This window comes from Pimephales promelas, chromosome 4 (assembly GCF_988280905.1).
Source record: "Pimephales promelas chromosome 4, fPimPro1.hap1.1, whole genome shotgun sequence".
Classification (NCBI taxonomy): domain Eukaryota; kingdom Metazoa; phylum Chordata; class Actinopteri; order Cypriniformes; family Leuciscidae; genus Pimephales; species Pimephales promelas.
Window position 1 is genome coordinate 11132503 of NC_142772.1, and position 22710 is coordinate 11155212.

Genomic DNA, 22710 nt, shown 5'->3' on the forward strand with positions numbered 1-22710 from the left:
CCACTGCCGCGCAGAAAATAAGAAAATGCCACGCAGAGGACCGACGCGGAAGGTGTGGAAATCCATTTGATTGTAGTTTAAGTGAGAAATAATTTCAGTGCTCTGGTTAACCACTGTAGAGTGAAAACTGGTGCAGTTTACAGCTTTCATAGAAAGAGAATGATGTGAGAACGTGTGATTGGCAGTGAGTCCTGTGTGAGAGGCAACGAGAAACAAAAAGGCGTGAAATAAAATCACAACATAATGTTTAAAGAAGAGTGGTTTGATTAAAGTGGTGGAAATAACGGTTGATGGGCACAGAACAGTACAAATTACACACCCACCCACGTGAAGTCAAAATACATCATTAGTTTAATATGTTTTTGTGTGTGGGGGAGTTTTAGGTATGGTTGTATTACTTTTAAAGAGTTCGCAATTCACTTTTCTTGAACATATTAAGCTATTAGATCTATTTAAATGCTTCAGTTTGTTTTCATATTATAATAATGTAATATGTGCACAAATTGAAGCATTTCAACTGATATATTATATCACTTCAAATACTTCAATTTCGTTTTTTTATATTATATTATATTATATTAGGTCTCTTTTGTATTATATTATGAGCCTAAATAAAGAATCTAACAAAGGTATTGTTTAGGTTGAATTAGGCATATATTTTATTATATTTTAAGGCTAAATAAAGAACCTCACAGGGGTATTGTTTAGGGCTCATTGCCATTAAACCCCTTGTTAAAGAAAATATTGGAAATTCATAAGCAACAAACAATCATTTAACTTTGATGGTTTAATGCTTCCTGTACAAAAACACTTTATGGTTTTCCCAAACCATCTCAGTGTAACTGCTTACTTTTCTTTCTTACAATATTCTTTTATTGTAAACAATTGAACTGTCCTGCAAAAGATTTAAATAATGTAAATCATTTTTCATAGTATTTATTGGTAAAGACTGTACAGTTAACAGCACTGGAAAAAAATATCAGATAACCTAAAATGTGCTTCATTTAGTGACTTCTTAACTAACTGCTTGTTTTCACAAATATGATTTAATACCAATAAGTTACATCAAGGGTCAAATAAAATATAAATGGCACATTCAAGTTAAAAGTTAAAACTGAATGTTGAAACCATTGTGTTTCTACGTGCTGTACAGGTATTTTTGCTCAGGTGGCGAAAAATGTGAGCCAAATAGAAAAAATCTCCGCAAGTAAAAAAATTAAAGGGAATTGAACTGTGTTCACAATCATAGGTCCTGTCCCAAATGGCTAACTTCATATGCATTTTCAGTCTTGTGTACTTATATCATGTGTCCGTTAAATCTCATTTTTCATTTTAGGTTTCAGAAGGTTACTCACGCATACTTTGTGGTTTATATATGCCCTCGATGCGCACTTTTGCACCCACACTGTCGAAAAGAACTGTGGTGTCGAGCTTGCATCAGTCAAAGCAGGGTTACGTTTTGCATGTCGTGCACAATAACCCTCAAGGCACCATGGTGGCAGTGCCACTGGCTTATATATATATATATATATATCAGGGATGTGATTTTTCCGGATTAATCCGGAATTCCGGATTTTCCGACCTGAAAATGTGACCTGCGTGAATCATCCAGATCTGTAAAAAAAAAAAAAAAGAGGGGGACGGGTGTCGGCAGCCGGAGTGAAAAGGAGAGTATATGAGGACATAACCCATAACTGGCTGACGTGCGTACAGAAAGTCCCTTTCAAAGTATCAGCAAGGACGTATTTGCGTTCAGCCAGAGAATGTCTAATTGGTTCAGCTTGTTCACCTGCTCAATTTCGTATCTCAGTCGCTCTCGCGCTGGTATCGTTGTCAGTTGACAAGAACATCACAGTTAGGTCACCAGGGCTGGGCGATATATCGATATATTTCAAATTTGCGCTATGATCCTTGCTCCAAGCAAGCTGCTGACTGCTTTTGTAAAAATATGTAGCAGCTATATCGTGCATTCAGTCAGTTGCAGTCCTGTCACCTCCGTCTCAACAGCATTACTGTACAACGCGACAAATACTCGCAATATTAACTAAAAAAGGACACATAAAATGTGTTAACTTTGCTCGTTTTACCTACAGTTACAAAACTTATATTACGTATATTGTCACGTATATTGTTCTTGTCAAGCCGATCAACTTTCTAATTAACAGTAAGAAGCTCAGACCAAAAGAAAGTCAGATATTGCAGTTTGGATGTGTATCTTGTCTCTATCAGTGTCTGTGTGGGGAGGAGGGGGGGGTGCTGGTGTCTGTGTTTATGTGTGTGTGTGTGGCTGACTGTAGATATTTCCTCCAAGTCCTTTTTTTATGACAAAATATGCATATAACCCTAATCTTTTAAATGTATAGTTTGCTTTAAATAAAAGTAAGATAAATTGGTAAACTAAAAATTGGTAATTGAAGCTGAATGAATTTAAAATTCATGTGCTATATTTCAATATATTTGCTTTCCTTAATATTGTAAAACACTAACCTCATTTATGTGTGTGTGTTTGTTTGTATATATATTTTGCAAAGCCCTCACTGATGCCAGCTCTTCAGCACACTTCTCTTCGACAGTCCAAGCGGGGGTTAAGTTTTTGCACGTCGTGCAGAATAACCCTCTTTATATATATATATATATATATATATATATATATATATTTATGAAGAGTTCAGATGCAAAAGCCTCTAAGTGCCATTTGAAATTCTCTTCTAGAATAATCACTTTTATCAAGCTTGTATATTTAAATTCAGTAATTTCACTTAAATGGCAATAAGTAATTTCACTTAAATGGCAATTCATAGGTAATCTTCATTACCATTTAAGTGAAATTACTGAATTTAAATATACAAGCTTGATAAAAATTATGATTCTTGAAGAAAATTTAAAATGCCATTTAGAGGCTTTTGCATCTGAACTCTTCATATACTTAAAAAAGCGGGGGTTAAGTTTTTGCATGTCATGCAGAATAACACTAAAGGCACCTATAGCTGCGAGCAGCGATGAAGGGCCAAAGCTGGCGCTACCGCCATCCCGGTGCCTTTAGGTAACTAAAGGCGCCGGGGTTTCGGTGCCACCGGCTTGGGCCCGCAATCGCTGTTCACAGCTATATAATTTTTTTCTTTTTTCTGCAAAGTAAGCGCCATTTTCGGGGCCGCAACATGCTCAGAAACTCACCAAATTTGGCACGCATGTCAGGACTGGTGAAAAATTTTGTATTTTGTGGGTTTCGCGGATGGGCGGGGCAAAATGGCTCGCTATCGCCACCTAGAAAATTGGAAAAAATTAGCCCCTCGTCCACGTTCAACCTACATGCACGAAATTTGGTGGGGATGTGTATCATTTGAAGATGCACAAAAAAGCCTCAAGGACCCATACCCTAAACTCGACAGGAAGTCCGCCATTTTGAATTTGGCGACCGATTTGGGATGCTTTACACACTCCGTACTTTAACAAACTCCCCCTAGGGATTTAGTCGTATCAACTTCAAATTTCTGCTGTACATTCTAAAGGCATTGACGATGTAAAGTTGTGCTATCTGCGCGTTTTCGTTGATGGACATGTCCGTGGTGTCTGATTCGCAATGAAACAGGAAGTTGTAGTAACTTGGCTGTAAATGCCCAGATCTGCACAGATCGCCTCTATAATCCTGTACAGTAAAATAAATAAGAGGGATTCGGACTCGAATCTGAGACTGGCAGTGACGTCATGCGCGTTCACGCTCGCCTGGCTATGTGCCTATGTCTTGCAGGTAGTGTATTCGCCGCCATTCTCCGTATCAGAGATATGACAACTCGAGCGACACAACTTTAGTCAACTTTCCACAAAAGTAGAAAATGGATTCAAAGGAGCTGTTTAGCCTACACCTGGTCACTTCATGTGTTTTCTGTGATTGGATAGCTTATTCGATCATGAAAAGACCAGGTTGCCCTCCGAAATGCTTTCGAGAAGGATTTGAATCGATCGCTCAAATCACTTGAGGACGTGGTCTGGGCCGTATTCCAGACAAAACTGGACAAGTGTAAATGCATCTGGTTGTTGAAAGCAGGCTATTGGTTATGTCATGTTATTTTAGTCATATATGACGATGCGCATCACCTCAGATGAGCAGCTGAGCGTCTATTCATAAAGCCAGCGCGCCGCAATCTATCGCAAATACAAGTGAAATTAAGTCGCAGACGCTTAACACTACCATCTTCATTAAAAGTAAAGAAATTAAATGATCTTACCAGGCAACCAGGGCTGTTGCCGCTCTCTCTTATTGCTGTCTTTGCTGATTTTGAAATTAGCCGATGATTAATAAAATGCAGCTCTTCTGTTGCTTTCGGTGACGTGCACTTCATGAATTCTGTAGCCTATATAGCGCGGGAATTGAAGATCAAATTATATCCGTTTTGCAAAAACACATTTATGTGAGCGGTGTAATGAAATCGTTTTGATAAATCAGATAGCTATCGGATCTGAGAAAACGCATTGTGGCCAGGTGTAAACAGCCCCAAAGAGACCGGCTTGTAGTTCATTCCAAATCACAACGCAAACTCCACGTGAGACAAAGAAAATACAACTTCTGTCTGTCCAGTGCCAGTTGTCGGAATAAGACGGGAGTCAACATCGGGAAGCTTTCAACAAACTGAGAGATCTCCGGTCTGTTCTAGGGCTCAAACGGGTCCTATACAAAGTAATAACTTATATTGTTCATGAACGTGTTTCCATAATTATACAATCATATGTGGATAGGTACAGTAAGCACATAAAACAGTTCAATATAGAGATAGATGGAAACAAAAACCGAAGTTTTCTACTACCCCTGTTTTCCCCTCTCACACACACACACAGTGTGCAGCTGATGCTCCTTTGGTTATGAACAGCTTGTGCAAACGTACGTGATGTGTGTGTGAGCGCGCACGCAGTTTTACTTGTCGCCAGAGGGGACGTAGTTCTGCAAAAACTCAGATACTTGCATTTAGCTCCTTTAAACTAATGTCAGTTGATTTGTTTTAATTTTATTTATTTATTTATTTATTTTACTGGAACACCAACATTTTAAAGGGGGGGTTGACTGCTTTTTTTCTTTGCATAATTGTATTTATGGGGTGCAATATAACATGTATTCGTGGTTTTTCTTTTTTTTTTAAAGTCTTATTTTTCATTAACTTCAGCTTTATTGTCAGCCGCGCACTCCTCTGTCCCCTGAACGAGCGGTTGACTTCCTGATTCTATGAAAACACTCCCTCAGAAACACGTAGTGGGCTCAGATTGGTTAGTTTGGCCCGGTGTGTTGTGATTGGCTAAACTGTCGCTCACGTTGTCCAGAAGGTTTAACGCCCAGATACACAAGTAGACCCCTAAAATAACTGCTGAGGAAACTATCTTTAGTATGCAACTCCTCTGATCTGGCTCTTGTGGTTCAGACATGCTGCTGAGATTGTTCCACAAAACCCAGACAGCTGCTTTTCCCTCCTTAACCTGTGGTTCCTTGCATCCCATGGCATACTGAAAAACAGGACCAACACATTTAAGACCTTACTATGCATGTTCAAACTTGCACATGGACCCTCTCTTCCTCTTCCAAGAGTTGCTGTGGCAACCAAAATCTTCAGTCACCGATTGGCTGTCTGAATCTTAGCTGTTTTTTTTTTTTTTCTTTGGCCTGTTTGTTTAATTTTCTTGCAGAGAACTAGAGGCTTTTTAAGCTTTTTTTTTTACCCTTTACCCATAAAGTCTTACTGCACTTGAGCTTGAACATGAATGCATCTTTAAGCGTTTCCGTTTAATCGTTGCCTGGTTGATTGTGTGATCTGAACTAGGGATATCAATTTTCACAAATTCCCATGATTGATCATCGTTTAAATTAATGATCAATTAATCGATTAATCGTTAGCATTAATGGCAAACAGCATAACAGGGTCTGCAAATGCTGCTCAAAAAGCTATGTTCCTCACCAAATTAATAAGAATGTTTTTTTTATCTAAATAAAGGGTTAGTAGGATTGTAAAATATTTTGATGTGGTTGATAAATGTAATTATTTAATATATAAATATATCTACAAATACAAACAATGTGTCACCTACGCCACCTCAGATGCACGCTTGTCAGAATGTGTGACTTGTGGACGTGCTGGAACCATACTCTGAAAATGGAAACTAAACCCAATGAATTCACAACCATTTAATAAAATAGTGTTCTCATGTTATGTAATATGGCAGTCCCAAATTAACCATTGTTATTATTAGTTGTGCATTCTGCTTGAGCGGTGCACGCTGAATGAAAAACCGTTGAGCTCTTTGTTAGCGTTTATTTAACTCAAAGAAACACATCCTATTTTGATATTAATTATATATATTGAGAATAAACATAATATTTCAAAATTATATCTGCACAAAATGATGTGAATGCACAAGTGAACTTAAACTAAGTAATGTGCCATTCAGAATGACTCATGTTGTGGTGGACGCGCTCTTCCTGGAACAACGCGACATGGCATCTATCTAAACCCAAATAATTCACTATGTTTTATTACAATATTGTTCTCTTTATAATCGTGTGTAATATCACAGTCCCAATAGTCATTATTAGTCGTGCATTGTCATTTGAGCTGAGCACGCTAAGGATCATGTCAATTCTTAACCAGATGCATCCAATATGAGATAAATCAAATCTTGATAGGCTTACACAAAATAAACTATTACAACTTACATTTGTACAAAACAAAAGGCTGCGAATTCACACGTAAACTTAGTCATGATGAAGGTGTAAAATAGTCCCAAACAACTTCGGTGTGTGTCATTCAGTGGGACTCAACGCTTCACCACACCTGCGCGCTCTCTTACATGTTTCGCGGTTGAGCAGCACGCACGCGCATGATCCTGCTTAATCGATGGTCTAAGTTTTATCGATTAAATGTATTATCGACAATTAATCGATCGTCGATCGCCAGCTTGGATAAATTAAGCATTGTAGTTGGAAAGGTGTTTTAGGATGTTTCTAGAATATTGTTCACAATAACACTCACTAAGTTACCACTATTGGTACTCGCAGTAGGTTGATAAGAGGAGAGTATAATGTTGTGTGATCACAACACTCTTGATAAACTGCCCAGTTGATAGTGTTGCTTGCTAATACTTAGCATGGACACACAGCTTTTTAAGGAGAGTGTTTACGTAGCCTCAGCCTGACTTAAAATGAAGAACAGACTCTGGGTATAACTTTAGGATAGGCTCATCCTTCTACTGTGGTGTATTTTGCATTGTCGTACACCTAGGAATTAGTCTAGTTCTTCATTTACTCGAGATGGTTCCACTATTCCACTATCATCAATCCTGAATGTCATTGAATATAGCCCCATGGAAGGCCAGTGCTATCAAGTCACACTGAGTTACTTAGAAGCAACTCAATCCCCCCTCCCCTTCCAGCCTGCCACCCTCTGTGGAAATGCCCATGTAAATAAACACAAGACTCTTGGAATATTCAATTCTATGATGAAATGGGGTGTGCATTATGACTTATGATGCAATTGTCTAATTATTTTGTTATTACAGACCACCATAGTGTGACTTAAACTGAGGCAGTCTCAACTGCAAGACAGCATAGTGACTTAAGTTAATTCACCAAACTAATATGGTAAATGTGAAGAATCCATTATATTCCAGAACTATATTTGTCACTTTTGACCAGAACATTTTGAGCTAATGTATAATTAGCCCAGCGCTTTGAATTTGGATTCTAAGTAGCTGGCTGGATAAGGTGTCCGTCTGGGCACAAGGTTACCCCTCAGTGCGGCGTACCAAAGTGGCACTTCTCTCTAAATTTCTATATGAGGAATCTGTCGTTCACTCCCCCTGCCTCGAGTTCTCAGAAAATGAATAACTCTTTATGCTTAATGTTGCTTTGCCAATAATGGACTCCAGATGGCTGTTGCCTTTCAAAGTTGAGTTCAAGAGAAGGGGTGTGATATGACCAAGATAGCTTTTTTTACTTATCTTTCAGGCTAGCAAAAGAAAAAATTCCCAGATCCTTTGGACTAAACAAGACTATTATTTCCAATGGCTTAAACACCCATTTCCTCGTGTGTGTGTGTGTGTGTGTGTGTGTGTGTGTTTTATTTTTTATTTTTTTCATTTAGGCAACCTCCAAGCTTTTAACTTAATTCCTTCTAAGATACTCTGCTAACTGTAAAGATCCTCTTGATACCTCCTGTTAAAAAAAAAAAAAAAACTGTGTAAAGGGAATCCATTCATAATATGCTGTGTTTGGATCTGTGGCCTCGAACGCTGCTAACAGTCAAGCCTTTTAGAAATCCAAGCCTTTTAAAATGCTGTGCACCGAATCCAAATAAAGCTCACGCCAGTCCCGCAGCCCTTTCATGCTCACACCTGGACTTGTAGATCTCCGTAATCCTCCACCCAACACCAGAGGCTGCATATTTCGGTCTGTTTACTTTATCCTTCTCGTCCACCTCCATTGCACACTTAATCATATCCTACCGGTCAGCACCAGCCTTAAACACACTTAGATGTTCCGTCCAAACGTGCTCCTTGCTGCACCACATAAATGCATGAAGATGACTATTGATCTATGCGTCCTGTGACTGTGGGGCATGCTTTAAAGTTCTTGTTTTCTTTGGAGGCTTTGAAATTATGATGTTTGGTGCTTAATGAAAAGCTAGTAGAGTTGTTCAAAGGTACCTGGTGCATTTTTGGTATGATTGTTTAACTTTCTTTCCTTTAGCCTCAAGCACTCTGTTAGACCTGACTGAGCAGTTTACTCCTCCAGAAATGGCACCGCTTCTACTCCTCAAGCTCCTTGAGGCCATCGAAAGGAAAGGTGAATCCTTTATGCATATATATATATATATATATATATATTATTTTTTTTTTTTTGGTCGTAATTATTTATTTATTATTTGTGCTGATGTAATTCGCATTTTTAAATTCTGTACAGGTCTAGACAACCCTACTCTCTATAGAAATTTCACTGCTGGAGGAGGGCTGGATGTCAGACAATGCTTTGATAATGGTAAGTGACGCAATCCATTAGCTGTAACCACTGTTGACTGTTCTGTCCATGCTGAGTGCAAAATGGAACAAAATCACAGCCTTTATCCAGCATGTCTGTATTCCTACTGTACTAATTTTCCTTAGTACAATAAATTAAATTCCTTAGTAAACTGTACTAATACTCCAACCCAAAGTATTAAAAGTGACATCTTGTCTCATACAATTTCTCAGCCGTTCAGAATTATTTTAGAAACCACATATCAACACCCTGGCAACCACCCAGAACAACCTAGCATTGTAACATTGAGCACCACTTTCAAAGTGATGCTACAAATAGAAACTGAACTTCTGTCGAAATCGGTTATCACATGAATCTGGTTAGGAAAAAAATATTTGGTCCAAAAGATAGTATACGGTGCTAGCTTCATTCCTTCCTGTCTTACTGATGTTTGTGTTCTGTGAATCAGACCCTGCCATGGTGGATCTTGAGCAGATGGACCTTCAGATGTTGTGTGATGGTCTAAGGAGGTATCTTCAAGATCTACCTCAGCCTGTCATCCCATCTATGATTTACACTGAGATGATGCGCATCGCTCAAGGTGAGTTTCCATAGGATTACTGCACATCAACATTAGGTCAACAGCCCTATACTCTCATGGGATTTCTATGACGTAGTATTAATCTATGTTAATTGCCATGTGTATTGCCATGTGAATCTTTGGATTTACACTGGGATTAGTTTCCCATTCTCAGTTTGTTCCTAAACTGTTTAAACTGAAATGAAATGCTGTTTATCAAGTCTGTTTATCAAGATTTTTTTTTTTTAATCGTTTCACTCAGTTGTCATCTCTTAGTAAGGGGTTTTCAAACTTTGTGGAGCCTGGGATCTCTTACAGGGGAGATACATTTCCTAGGACCCCCTCATAATAATAACAGTGACCAAAGTTAATGTGGGTGGGAGTAATGAACACAATATGCTTGTTTTATTGGTGCTAAAAGTTTTTTTTTTGTTTGTTTTTTGTTTTGTTTTTTTATAAACAATACAGCACAATTATATTATTTTCCAGAAAATAATTTGCAGCAGGTCAAACTTGCGTTGTTGAGAGAGTGGTGTGTGTCACCATTTTATAATTACATTCAAAAATAATGTAAAATACTGGTAAATAGGGCTGCACGATTTGGGCCAAAATGATAATCACTATTATTTTGATCAATATTGAGATCACGATTAATTATCACGCTTATTTGTTGATTTTAACCAAAACTAATTTTATTGTCACATAGGCTAATTATAACTGCTTTCACATCCATATTGTGCGACATTCCTGCTAATGTACAACTATGTGCTTTCAAATAAAACAGGTGCTCTCATTCACCAAAATTCGGTGCATCTCTTTAAAGAATAAATAAAAATAGAGAAAACAATAAATAAAATGTAGCAAAACTTCAACAGGGCACTATTTTACATTTTACAGTGTGTAAATATATTTTAGGAAGCAAAATATAAACTTGCATTGTACCTGCATAATGGATGTGAATAAAACTATACAAAATATACAATCAATAAAACACAAATATTCCATAACAGAATGTAACCAAATGAGAACATGTCAAGGCAGAACTATCCACTATGGAAGTTCGATTAATGGATGAAATTCAGAGTTGTTATTTGACACTTAAGAAAAGTAAAATGTGTCAGTCATTAGTTGTGAAATCTTCCTGCATACATTTTAATCTATTTAATCCTCCATATGAAAGTTTATCTGGTCGAATTATTTCTATTTATTAAACAATAGTTAAACAATAGTTCAAAACAAGATGTTTGTATTAGCCTACTGATTATTGGAGTCCATTAATCGAACTTTCATGCCTCTTATATAGTAATTATATATTACTATGTAGTATGTATGTACCAATTTACTAATGCTCACACTCGGTCTCTCACGCGTACTGTCACTCAGTCTCAGACACAACCGGTATCTCTCGCGTCCGTGTCGCTCGCACGCAGATACACTCGAGGTGTTTCTCAATGTCAAGGAAGGATCCTCGGAAGCCGGAATTCATTTCGAGGATGCTATCCTTCGCGCACTATTGAGCGCGTTTGGACACTCGTCTCTAGGGTTGGGTATCGTTTGAATTTGAACGATTCTGATTCCGATTCCTTGTTTCGATTCCGGTTCCTAACGATTCTCGATTCAGATTCTTTTAAGAGGCAGGGTCAAAAAAGTTTAGCTAACCTTGCTAATCAATGGCCTTTCTGAAGGAAATAATCCTTTCTGAAGGAAATACCACTTCTGTAAAAATACTCCTTTTGTCACAAATTTTGCGTTTTGCCGAGATTTCGTTATTTTTAGAAAAGTGAAGCCACACTTTGGATCGCCGACGTAAGCTACTCATGTTCGACTCGCGTGGTTATGCCAACACTTCCGGTAGACGTTTCTTCGTTGGTGTTGTTCAACGGTTTCTTCTTCCGCTTGCCGGACTGTGAATATCGAAACTAGGAATCGAAATTTTAACTTTTGAACGATTCCGGGAAAAACGAAAAGTTAGTCTCGGTTCCAATCGATACTCGATACCCAACCCTACTCGTCTCTCTTGTTCACTGTAGCTCGCACGCAGACACACTCTGTGATGCAATCGGCCTTCAAATACGGCCTTCGGAGGATGCAGCCTTCACATTGGGACACAGCTTCGGTCTCTCTTGCGCACTGGAACTCGTGGAGGCACGTGATCAGACAGTGGTTTACGGAGTGCTAGATTGGCTTTGCAAAAAAAAAAAAAAAAACCTTTGAGAAATATGGAGCGTTCTGTGAATGGAATGACGCATTTTAAATATTTTGCTCGATCATGCGAATTTGATCGTGGGAAGCCAAAATCGTGATCGTGATTAAAATTCGATTAATCGTGCAGCCCTACTGGTAAATATATTGCAACGTTAACAGACATTATAAGACTATAAACATGCATTACTTCTATAATTTATATAATATTAGGGAAAAGACACACATTCATGCGTGACAAAAAAAAAATAGGAGGCAAAATATATTTTTTTTAATTCTGTTAATTACACTGCGCAAATCGGATGAGGAGGGGTTGGCATTTTAGTTTTCGTGTTCGCATTTATGAGGAAAAAACAATGTTACAGATGAGACCGCTCTGAACTGGCACAAAAAGACTGCTTTAAAACTTTCACATAGTCTGTTGCCTTTAAGAAGTAAAATACACTGTAATACAACTGTAATACAAGCCTGACTGAACATGTAACGAGTAAAATATTACTGAAAATTTATTAGTAATGACTTACACTACTGTGTTACAGCAAAAAGTAATATGTTACTGTAATGTATTACTTTTGTAATGCGTTACTCCCAACACTGATCTTCCAAAGTATATTTTTTCCTACTATGGAAGTCAATGAGACCAGAAACTGTCTGGTTACTGATATTCTTGTAAATATTTTAAAATCAGCTGAATGGATTTGAAAACGTTAAAACCCAACTGTTTGACTCTAGGGGAGTGGTAAAAAGAGCCTATTTCCAAAAAAGTGGAGTATCCCTTGAAGGGCATTAAAACCAAATGATGCATTTTTCATTGATCTCATTTCATTATAAGAGCCACAGGATGGTGCTATTGTTCCCAAGATTTTTGTTTGACAGATGGTGAGCCTCTTACAATGGTAGTAAAGTAACACAAGGTGTCAAGGTCCCGTGACCTTTTAAAAGCAGCAGACAAGGCTCACTAAGATTGTATCGTTGAATCATCACAGCACATACTTTTATCAGTACACATGTTCCAACACTTATCTGGTTTTATGTCCACCAACCCCAGCCAATTCACAAACTGTGAAAAGTATTCCAGGTGTTGTATTGGCCGTTGAATTTATCTGCTCTCGCTGTGTGTCTGCCAAAAGTTTGTTCTGCATATGTACAGAATGTTCAGTATCGAATTTGAGAGAGAACAGTGTTGGTTTTTTTTTTTCTTGCTTTGCACTTCTCTTTTGGGTAGTGTCAAGTCACGTGGCTGGAAACAGGATATCTGTGGTTAATAGACCTAAAGCAAACCTGAAAACTTATCTGCCACATCAGGGCTGTCAACCAATCATCTCTCAGAATGCCTTACTCACTCTGTCATTGTCTCGCTTAAGATCTTGTGCGGTTAGTTGCACACGAGTGCAATTTTCCACACTTTTTTTGCATATGGCCTAACTGATTATTGGTATGTTTAGCTCACTATAAATGTTTATCACATGACGCTACTTTTAGTGTTTCTAGGGGGGTGTTAAAGAGCCCTTGTTTTACACTCTTCTGTCTATGTGTCTCTTCAGAAGTGCAGGGTGCAGACGAATGCGCACATCACCTGCGGCTGGTGGCCAGCTCCTCTGCACTTCCCCCCCAGTACTGGCTGACCCTGCAGTGTTTGTTGCGCCACTTTTATCGTATATGCCAGGCCTCAGCAGCTAACCTGCTCAGTGCTCGGGCCCTAGCTGAGATCTTCAGTCCGGCACTCTTCAGACATCAGCCCACCAGGTACTTCCCGACACATATGCTAATGAATCATGGTACTGCCAGCTAGCCTGCTAGCAAAAAAAACAAAAAACAAAACGGTTTCTTTTTCCCTTCCCAGTTGTGAGCCCAGCCCAGAGGCACACATCAGGATAATTGAAGTCTTGGTGACTAGCGAATGGAGTGACAGTCAGGCAGCTCCTGGTAAGTCAACCAGTTCTCAACCAACCTTTAAATTATTTAAATTTAGTTATCTTAAAGGAGCATTTCACCCATTGCAACATTAATCTTTATTGAAAGTGGATCATATGTATGTAGTCGAAATCATTTTTTATTTGGTACCGTCTTATTTGGTACCGAGAAAAGACAGAAAATAACCAAGGGCTGCATTTGTGTGAAGAACTACAAGTCCCACAATCCACCACATTGCACAGCTCCGCAAGCCACACCCACTAATCCGGAACAGCGCAAATAGAGAATTCACTCTTCCGTCTACAAGGCTAACATTAGCTGTCACTAGAGTTTGAAATTCATTTCACACAAAATGTCTAGTTAGTTGGCTGTGACGAACAGGAACGATCGAGGGCGAGGGATGTAAGAGGAGGCCGGTGGCATGAGTAATAACGAAAGACACCTGTGAGGCGCGCGCCGGTCTCGCGTCTCTCACGGAGGAGCGAAAGCATAAAATGAGCATCGACAACGGCAGATCGAGAGAGAAACAGGCCTGATTTTAAGTCGTTTTGTTTCTGTTGTGTGTAACGTTACAGCAGTCAATGAGAGGCTGCTGGCTTATACTTTTGTTTTGTATTTGTTCATTATACTATTAAAATGTTTAAATGTTCGCCGGTTCCCGCCTCCTCCTTCCCACAACAACAAACCCTGTTAACGTTACATTGGCAAACACATTAGTGAATTACTCCCCGTTTGTATTTATTTCTATATGGGGAATTACTGCATGATACCTTGATGTTCTGTCAGGCGAAACTATCTCAACACAAACGTCATTGTGCTAGTCTGATTCAGATATTTCCTCCAGGAGAAATTGCCATCGTTGAAATTCTCTGCAGCAGACGGACCATGTGTCCGTAGGCCGTAGCACGCAGCGAGAGCACAGGCAACAGCAGTCCGCCTTGCTCGACCCAGTCCGGGGTCCTCGACCGAAAGGCTGCCGCCTCCTCTTCCTCAATCAGTTACAGCTGCTCTTCACTATACTGCGGCTCGTAAAGATAGCCACCAGCAGAACGTCAAAATCCTCTTCTTCCATATCATGTTTAGTTTCTTCCGTCATTGTCATAACTTACTATCTCCACAGCGCTTGTTAGCTTAGGTTCCAAACAAGAAGATGGATATTGATTTCAGTTTCTGCAAGTGAAGTCCCACCCACTGATCTGTAATAGGCTTGTAGGGTGAGTGGGTCCTACACCTTGAATAATAATGAGCTAATGTTTGTAGTCAATACAGATTTTAATGAAATAAGACTTCCTGCTTATCGTGACGCAAAATGACGATTTTTACGTCATGATAGAGCTGGTAAGTCCCACCCATCCATAAAACTCCAAGTGGACCTCTAGGTTGAAAAAGCGTCAATGCAAGTGAATGAGAGAAAATTATTATTTTCTGATCACTTTTGAATTGTGCCATGAATGTGATCATATGTTGTATGCGAATTTTTTTATTGACAGTTTATTGTATGATTCTTTGGCTAGTAGTTGTGAAATAGACATAATGAGAAAGACTACACGTCGCATATGTAACGTCAACACATAACACATTTTCCCTCCACAAATCACAGTGCGATAATCTTAGGAATTAGATCGAGATGCTTGTGTGTTTTGTACCCAAATGTCACCATTCAAACAATGGTTTGTTTAGCGGGATCCGTGTGCTAGTGGTGGTGACGTATATCAAACGCGTCGAAAGCAGGAAGAGTTGTAGTCCACAAAGTGCTCTCACACAAAGTCTAACCGTATGCAAATTCTACCTGCTAAATTGTAGCTTTCTTTACACGAAAAATTATATAAAATGTGTTGTGTTGATGTTACATATGCGACGTGTAGTCTTTCTCATTATGTCTATTCCACAACTACTAGCCAAAGAACAATAAACTGTCAAAATCGTTATATGAGAAATTATATAAAAAATTCACAGACAACATATGTTCACATTCATTGCAAAATTCAAACGGGATTAGAAAATAATTATTTTCTCTCATTTACTTGCATTGATGATTTTTCAACCTAGAGGTCCAAGGGGGTTAGCGGAAGGAGTGGGACTTACCAGCTCTATAAGCAGGAAGTAAAACACTTAAATCCTTATTTCTCCCATGTCAGGGGAAAATAAGGGAATAAACCATGACCATTCAAAAATATGACTGGGTTTCTAAAGATACAAAGCTTAATGCAAATGGGTGAAGTGACCCTTTAAGAATCTTAATGCTGGCGAGAAAAAAGACAAAAGTACAACATTTAACCGATGTCTTATTTGAATAATGCCGGGTCATGGAGTCAAAAGGGTTGAGAAACATTTCTCTAAAGCTTTGCATACAGTTTAGGCAATGGGATTCAAACCAGTGTTGTCCAAATAAGCACCGTTTTCACACTTGCACATTTAATTATGTATTGGAGTAGATGGCAACAATAGACCACAGGAACGTGACGTCAGCGGATCCCAGAAACGCAAGGCATTGTGGGATTTTAGGACACGGAGGTTGCGTGAGAAACGTCAAATCATAGTCAAATCTGCAGTATATTTTTTGTAGACATGTATTTTTGATCTATTTACTAGTTCTTTATTTATGTTTATGTGTGTATGGTTAAGCACCAATATACCAAGGTAAACTCCTCGTATGTGAAAACCTGGAAATAAACCGGATTCTGATTTATTAGAACATTTATCTAGAACATTGCAGAAACAACAAAAACAACAGCGTTTCGCCTGGAAATTACATTTAGTAAAAGTAAACAACTTAACTAAAATGTTGCCTAAGTAAAAAAGAAAATATATACGACGCAGAGTTTACTTGCAGTGTTGTTGTTGGTGACAGAGAGGCATGTCTGGTTCAAATGTGTATGCGCTCACACCAAAAACAAGGTAAGAAAACACGTCAGGAAATGTTGTTTGCGGTAGCTTGTTCAGATCAGTCGACCACTCTTTGTGTTCGTACGGATCGAGCCCGTTAATTGCCTTTATTTTCTCTAAGTAGCGCTCCTTTGCTTCCTTGTTCAGGTCATCTCGGTAGATAACCTTGTGCTTGATCTTCGCACAGTCCATGTGTGTTTGTTTACCTTAGTTACGACAACCGTCTCATAAAATATGACCACCGCTACCCAGAGTGCACCGCGCCATGACGTAGTTTCCCATGCTCTATAGGGAAAGGTACCTTTGGCGAAAAAAGTGTTTTGTCGAAAAATCTGTTTTCCACTCCCTTGCTTTTCTGGGTCAGATTAATTTAGAGATGGGACAGACCACATAGACACTTCTGCTGTGTCGGACTGTGTGTTTGTATTTGTGTGTGTGTACGCACGCTGCCCTGAACACAGACCAGTTGTCTAGTTGGGCTTTTATAGCACTAGTAAAGTCTCTCTCCCTGCTTCTCTCCCTGTCTTTATCTGTCAATCTCTATCCCAAGTCTGGCTGTGTGACCGTTTAAATGTTTTATTACCTGTTGGGGCCTATTTATACCTTACCCTGGCATGGAGCAAGCTCAGCTGTCAGTAATTTGCACCTGCAGGAGGCTGGGTTGGGCGAGACGAGTCCAGACTCAAAAGCACACTTGCCTCCTTACTGCTTGGGCAGCTCAGTTTCTTCCTGTACAAGCTTTTACACAAACATGGGTCACACAAGTGCCACCTTTTACGGTTTCTTGTTGCCTTACCAACCTGCCCATACTTGATTCCTGCACATGTGGCAGTGTGTAGCTGTTGATGTGTGTGTTAATATGAGTGTGTGAATGTGTGTGTGCACATGTTACTAGGTGGCTAATTTAAGCAGGTGGCAAAAGGCCCACATGGAATTGGGCTGGCTTCAAGTGCGGTCTGCTCCACAGAGCTCTCTTGTTAGTTTGCGGCGGCTGTTCTGTCTTGCAGGCATTCTAACACACACACACACTTTCAACGATCACTTCCGAGGACTTTACTCCACCCCTTAGCCCCCTCCGGCCTGTGCCACATTCCCCTCCCAAAACATACGGGTGCACAGCTCAGCAAATATTTGAACCTGAGCGAGTTAATCATGAGACTGAACCCTTGAAGCCAGGGAGAGTGAATGAGCAGAGAGAGAGAGAGAGTCAGTTAGCAGCAGTGCGACCCCACCAATCATTTACCTAGCAGTCCTGGAGCAGGCGTCATTCTCCACCCCTCTCAGACCTTCTTTAGCAACCCTTCACACCAACTCTTTTCTTTTCCAACTCGGATTGTGCTGGATTTCTTCAGACTGCTGCAGTGATTTTGAGACTCCTGCACCAGTCAAGTGGGAAAAATTTTCAAGACCACAAGAGTACCATCTTTTTGGATTTACCAAGAATCACGAGTAATGCTTACCAGACAGACTTGCTGAACTAAAGGCTGCTTGACTTCTGCTGAACATGCACAACTTGCAATGTAAGTGTGTGGTTTTGGTGTCTCAGGAAGTTTGGTGTAATGATTGGGTTACTTTTATCAAAAGCAGTTAGGTAGACAGAAAATGTATCAAACTAAAGCAGTATGTCATCACTTCTGGGAGTTACTTTGTTTTTCATAGCGCATGATAGTGGTTCTTTTAGAAGGTCCTATTTTGTGTCCTGTTCTAGCTCTTCCACTAAAGCTCTGACAGTCTTGAATATCAGTGCTACTCTTCTGTATGAGTGTGTACTTGATGCTTGTGTTTATCAAGACTAGCACTCGGAGTGCGACCTTCTACGAAAAGTGGGTTAACTTGTTTGACTGACACTGGCATGTCTGAGCATGCGAAGGTGAATGTGTTGCATTATTCATCGGCTCCAATAAAAGTTAGGGTATAGAATTACTTTAAAATCCTCTAAAAAACACTTTTAAAGTCCACTAAAATTAAAAATTGATGTTTTAATTTATTTCCCAGTAATCTGTCCAAGTGAGCCCCTGTTAAGCACCTCAGCTGAAGTGCCTTTTTGACCTGTCATTAGAGTACCAAGCATGACAATAGCCCACGTTCCTGTGACCATTTTAACCCTACTGAGAAATGTGGCTATTTCAGATACCCTCTCAAGCTTGTATAGCTGATCTACCCTCCTACAGTCCTCTGTGAGTTGCATGTGGGGATTATAAGAAGTATTTGCAAGCCGTGCCTGCCTCCTGACCTGGCCTTGTCTTTGACGTAGGGACTGCTTACGTGCCTCTGCAGCAGCGATTTTGTCTGCCTACCAGCAGAGAGGCCGTGCTGAATGCTTATGCTCAGTGAGGCGGGGCTTAGCAAAGCTGCATCACAGATACAGGAAGGGAGGGGGTGATGGAGAAAGACCGTAAAGCTTCAGTTCTTTTTCTCATTCGAAAGACGCCGTGCTGCAGTGCACCTTGTCTGTGATATAACTCCCTCTGTTTGGCAGCATCAAAACGGCTTTGAGAACACTTGTTCCCCACGGATAAAGGATATCGCTGGATCACACAAAAAAGAGCAGATACAGCTTTCTTTTGATGCGCTTCGTTGTCGACTTTAGAACAGACAAAGCACTGTTGCAATGACATCATTGCACTTACGACTTGGAAGAAATAGAGGCAGGTGATGAGGCAGGAGTGGCCAGCAACAGTCCTGCAGCACCATTGGCTGGGGTAAGTGATGTAATGGCTTTCACTGACCCCACTCTCCAAGGCTATTCAAAAATTGGTCTCAAACTGATGAGTGCGAAGAACCTGGATTTATAGTATACATTCAAAAGGAGGTTTGCAAAGGAACTGCATGCGTATCCTTCCAGATATGCAACACATCATTAGGCATGGCGGATTTAGAGAGTCCACGACTTGACACTGGATCAGGATCTGGATCAGACCTCCTGTTTTACATAGAAATAGATGCGCCAGGTAACTGTTGAAGTTGGTGCGTTACAAATGTCATTCATAAGTCTAAATGTGATTGGTGACATCTCTGTCTGTGGTCTTGGATGCATTTGTTGGTCTCAAATTGGGTTTACCGTTTGATGATTCCTTATTGTAACAGATACATTAGTCGTTGTATGTTTTAATGGAGGTATTACAAAGCATGGTGTGATTTGTTGGTTAGATTTTTGTATCTGTTTTAATATCTTTGTCTGCGAGTTTTATACCATGTGATTGCACTAGGCAGAATATTGTGTATGTTTTAATGGAGGTACCACAAAGCATGATATGATTTGTTGGTTAGATTCTTGTATCTGTTTTAATATCTTTGTCTCGAGTTTTATACCCTGTGATTGCACTAGGCAGAAAACGCTTAGCGATGATAGTGACTGAAGTGAACAAACGAAGAGACAGTGAGTGTGCATGATATGGTATATGGGGGGGGGGGGGGGGGTTGGTTGGTTGGAAGCTAAAAATAGCCCACCGCTTCAGCTCTGCCTCATGCTCCACGGAGACTGCACTGCCCCCGCTGCTTCCCGTCACACGGCCTAGCAGCCAATCAAATGCATTCTCTGCCTCTATCCAGCGAAGCAACATGTTCTCAATGGTTGAGGATTCTTGCATGATTGTGCACAATGCATTGGTTTGAAAAACCTATTAGTGTGTTTAATCTTGTATCTTGCTGTCCAGTGTTGCTTCTAGAAACAGTGTTAATTCAGTTCAGAAACACTTGTTGTAAAAGTGAAATGATGCATCAAATAACTGATTTAAAATCCAAATTATTCCCTGAATTATTCGGTGAATCTCACGAATAGATTATGTGGTATAATACTGAGCAGATCAGGAAATGGTGATGAAATTAGGGGGTTTTTTTGAAGGGGAAATGAAATGCATTCTCCCTGAGTCAAGAGTCCGACTCCCTGCTGAGCGCTCAAGAGGCATGTGTTCAGCTGCATTTAATGAAATGGAAGACACTGGGAGGGGAGGAGGCAAGAGATCTGGGAAACTGCAGTAACTGTGTCATGCTTTTAATACATGACTGTCGCATTGAAAGGAAACCTGCATCACTTTCAACACAAAGGATGTTTTGAGGGTTTTCATTTTTCTTCGGAAGATTAGCATTCTTAGGTTGGACTGTTTTTTTTTTTTTTTTTTTTTTTTTTGTATTTTCATATTGAAAACACAGAAATGTCAGGATATTTTGGCATGACTGCACGTTTTATATGTAAATGACCTTGAGTGCTGCTAGTTCATCAGCAATTAAGTTCTCAATCAGTTTCTCTCTTTTCTCTTTACAGCACTACCTCCCAAGCCACCCAAACCAACGTCTGTCACTAACAACGGTATGAACAACAACATGGCTCTGCAAGATGCTGAATGGTACTGGGGGGACATCTCCAGGCAAGTACTCATCAAACCTAGTGTTTGGTCAGAAGCATGATTTTATTATTATTATTAATAAATAATTTTCCTTCTTGTAATAGTTTGAACCTCTTTCTGTTGCAGGGAGGAGGTCAACGAAAAGCTTAGGGACACTGCTGATGGTACTTTTTTGGTTCGAGATGCCTCCACTAAAATGCATGGGGATTACACGCTCACACTGAGGTACATTCTCCTTTGTAAACCCTAGTGTGTCTCTGAATTTCTTTTTATTTAGGGTGCTTGCCTTGACATTGCCAACTTTAAGGATTGCTCTAAATCCTTATTTTCATTGACCATACAGGAAGGGAGGCAACAACAAGCTAATCAAAATCTTCCACCGGGATGGGAAATACGGCTTCTCAGACCCCCTGACTTTCAACTCTGTGGTTGAGTTGATCAACCACTATCGGCACGAGTCTCTTGCCCAGTACAACCCCAAACTAGATGTGAAGCTACTGTATCCTGTATCTAAGCACCAACAGGTAATGGAGTTTCCTCCTGCAGAACTTTACTCTGGATCATCTAGTTTATAACAAACATTTTATTGGATATGTTTATTTAATTATTAATAGGATCAAGTGGTAAAGGAGGATAACATTGAAGCTGTTGGGAAAAAGTTGCACGAATACCACCAGCAGTTCCAAGAAAAGAACAAAGAGTATGACAGACTCTATGAGGAATACACTAGAACATCACAGGTTTGCTCTCCCTAAATATATTTGATGACTTGACTATATGCATTTCAGTAAAGCAATCTGTGAAGTGTGTACATTCTGACATGGTTTTTGTCTGCTCACTAGGAAATACAAATGAAAAGGACTGCTATTGAAGCTTTTAATGAGACCATAAAAATATTTGAAGAGCAGTGCCAGACGCAAGAACGATACAGCAAAGAATATATTGAGAAGTTTAGAAGAGAAGGCAACGAGAAGGAAATCCAAAGGTGAGTTCTGAAGCTGAAAACCTCTAAAGTAGTCTTTGGAGAACATTTTTAGAAATGTAATGCAACATCTCTGCAATGTTTCATTGCAGGATCATGGTCAACTATGAGAAGTTGAAATCGCGTATCAGTGAAATTGTGGATAGCAAGCGACGTCTTGAGGAAGATCTGAAGAAGCAGGCGGCGGACTACAGAGAGATTGACAAGCGGATGAACAGCATTAAGCCTGATCTCATCCAGCTCAGAAAGACCAGGGATCAGTACCTCATGTAAGTATCTCATCTATAGTTTCTGCACTTCAAATATACCACACAGGATTCATTGCATTCATTACGATTTCTGTTTCTGCACAGGTGGTTGACACAGAAAGGGGTCAGACAGAAGAAACTCAATGAATGGTTGGGAATCAAAAATGAAAACCTGGACGAGTAAGTATTCTTATCACATTATAGCTGTTAGATATTCAAGTCTTCCTGCGTTCAAAAATGTAATTTTTCACTTCTTTCCTACAGTCAGTACTCAATGGTGGATGATGATGAGGATTTGCCACACCATGATGAACGCGCCTGGAAGCTGGGTAACATTAACCGCAACCAGGCTGAGGCTCTTCTGCGGGGCAAGAGAGATGGAACATTCCTGGTCAGGGACAGCAGCAAACCTGGATGTTACGCCTGCAGTGTTGTGTATGTATCACTTTTTTTTTAGCTTGTTTGATGTTGAGGCTTTAATTATTGGAGAGAACATATGTTGGTTGTTATTACCGACATCTGTTGACATTCTTTGCAATTCATTGACTACTAAGCTGAGA

General features: G+C 39.7%; 1 protein-coding gene across 2 annotated transcripts in view; it reads left to right on the forward strand.

Moving 5' to 3' along the window:
* pik3r1 (phosphoinositide-3-kinase, regulatory subunit 1 (alpha)) overlaps positions 1-22710 on the forward strand; it is a 52848-nt gene that overhangs the window by 28990 nt on the left and 1148 nt on the right. The window contains exons 3-15 of one of the 2 annotated variants that reach the window (XM_089129941.1): positions 8726-8821; positions 8939-9013; positions 9462-9593; positions 13319-13520; positions 13618-13700; positions 20839-20945; positions 21051-21145; positions 21264-21444; positions 21535-21660; positions 21763-21905; positions 21995-22171; positions 22256-22330; positions 22415-22585. In XM_089129941.1, coding sequence (XP_088986067.1) covers positions 8726-8821; positions 8939-9013; positions 9462-9593; positions 13319-13520; positions 13618-13700; positions 20839-20945; positions 21051-21145; positions 21264-21444; positions 21535-21660; positions 21763-21905; positions 21995-22171; positions 22256-22330; positions 22415-22585 — 1663 coding nt within the window. Of the gene's footprint in view, positions 1-8725; positions 8822-8938; positions 9014-9461; positions 9594-13318; positions 13521-13617; positions 13701-17760; positions 18095-20838; positions 20946-21050; positions 21146-21263; positions 21445-21534; positions 21661-21762; positions 21906-21994; positions 22172-22255; positions 22331-22414; positions 22586-22710 lie in introns of those variants that run through there. The other variant, XM_089129942.1, reaches the window with a different exon arrangement.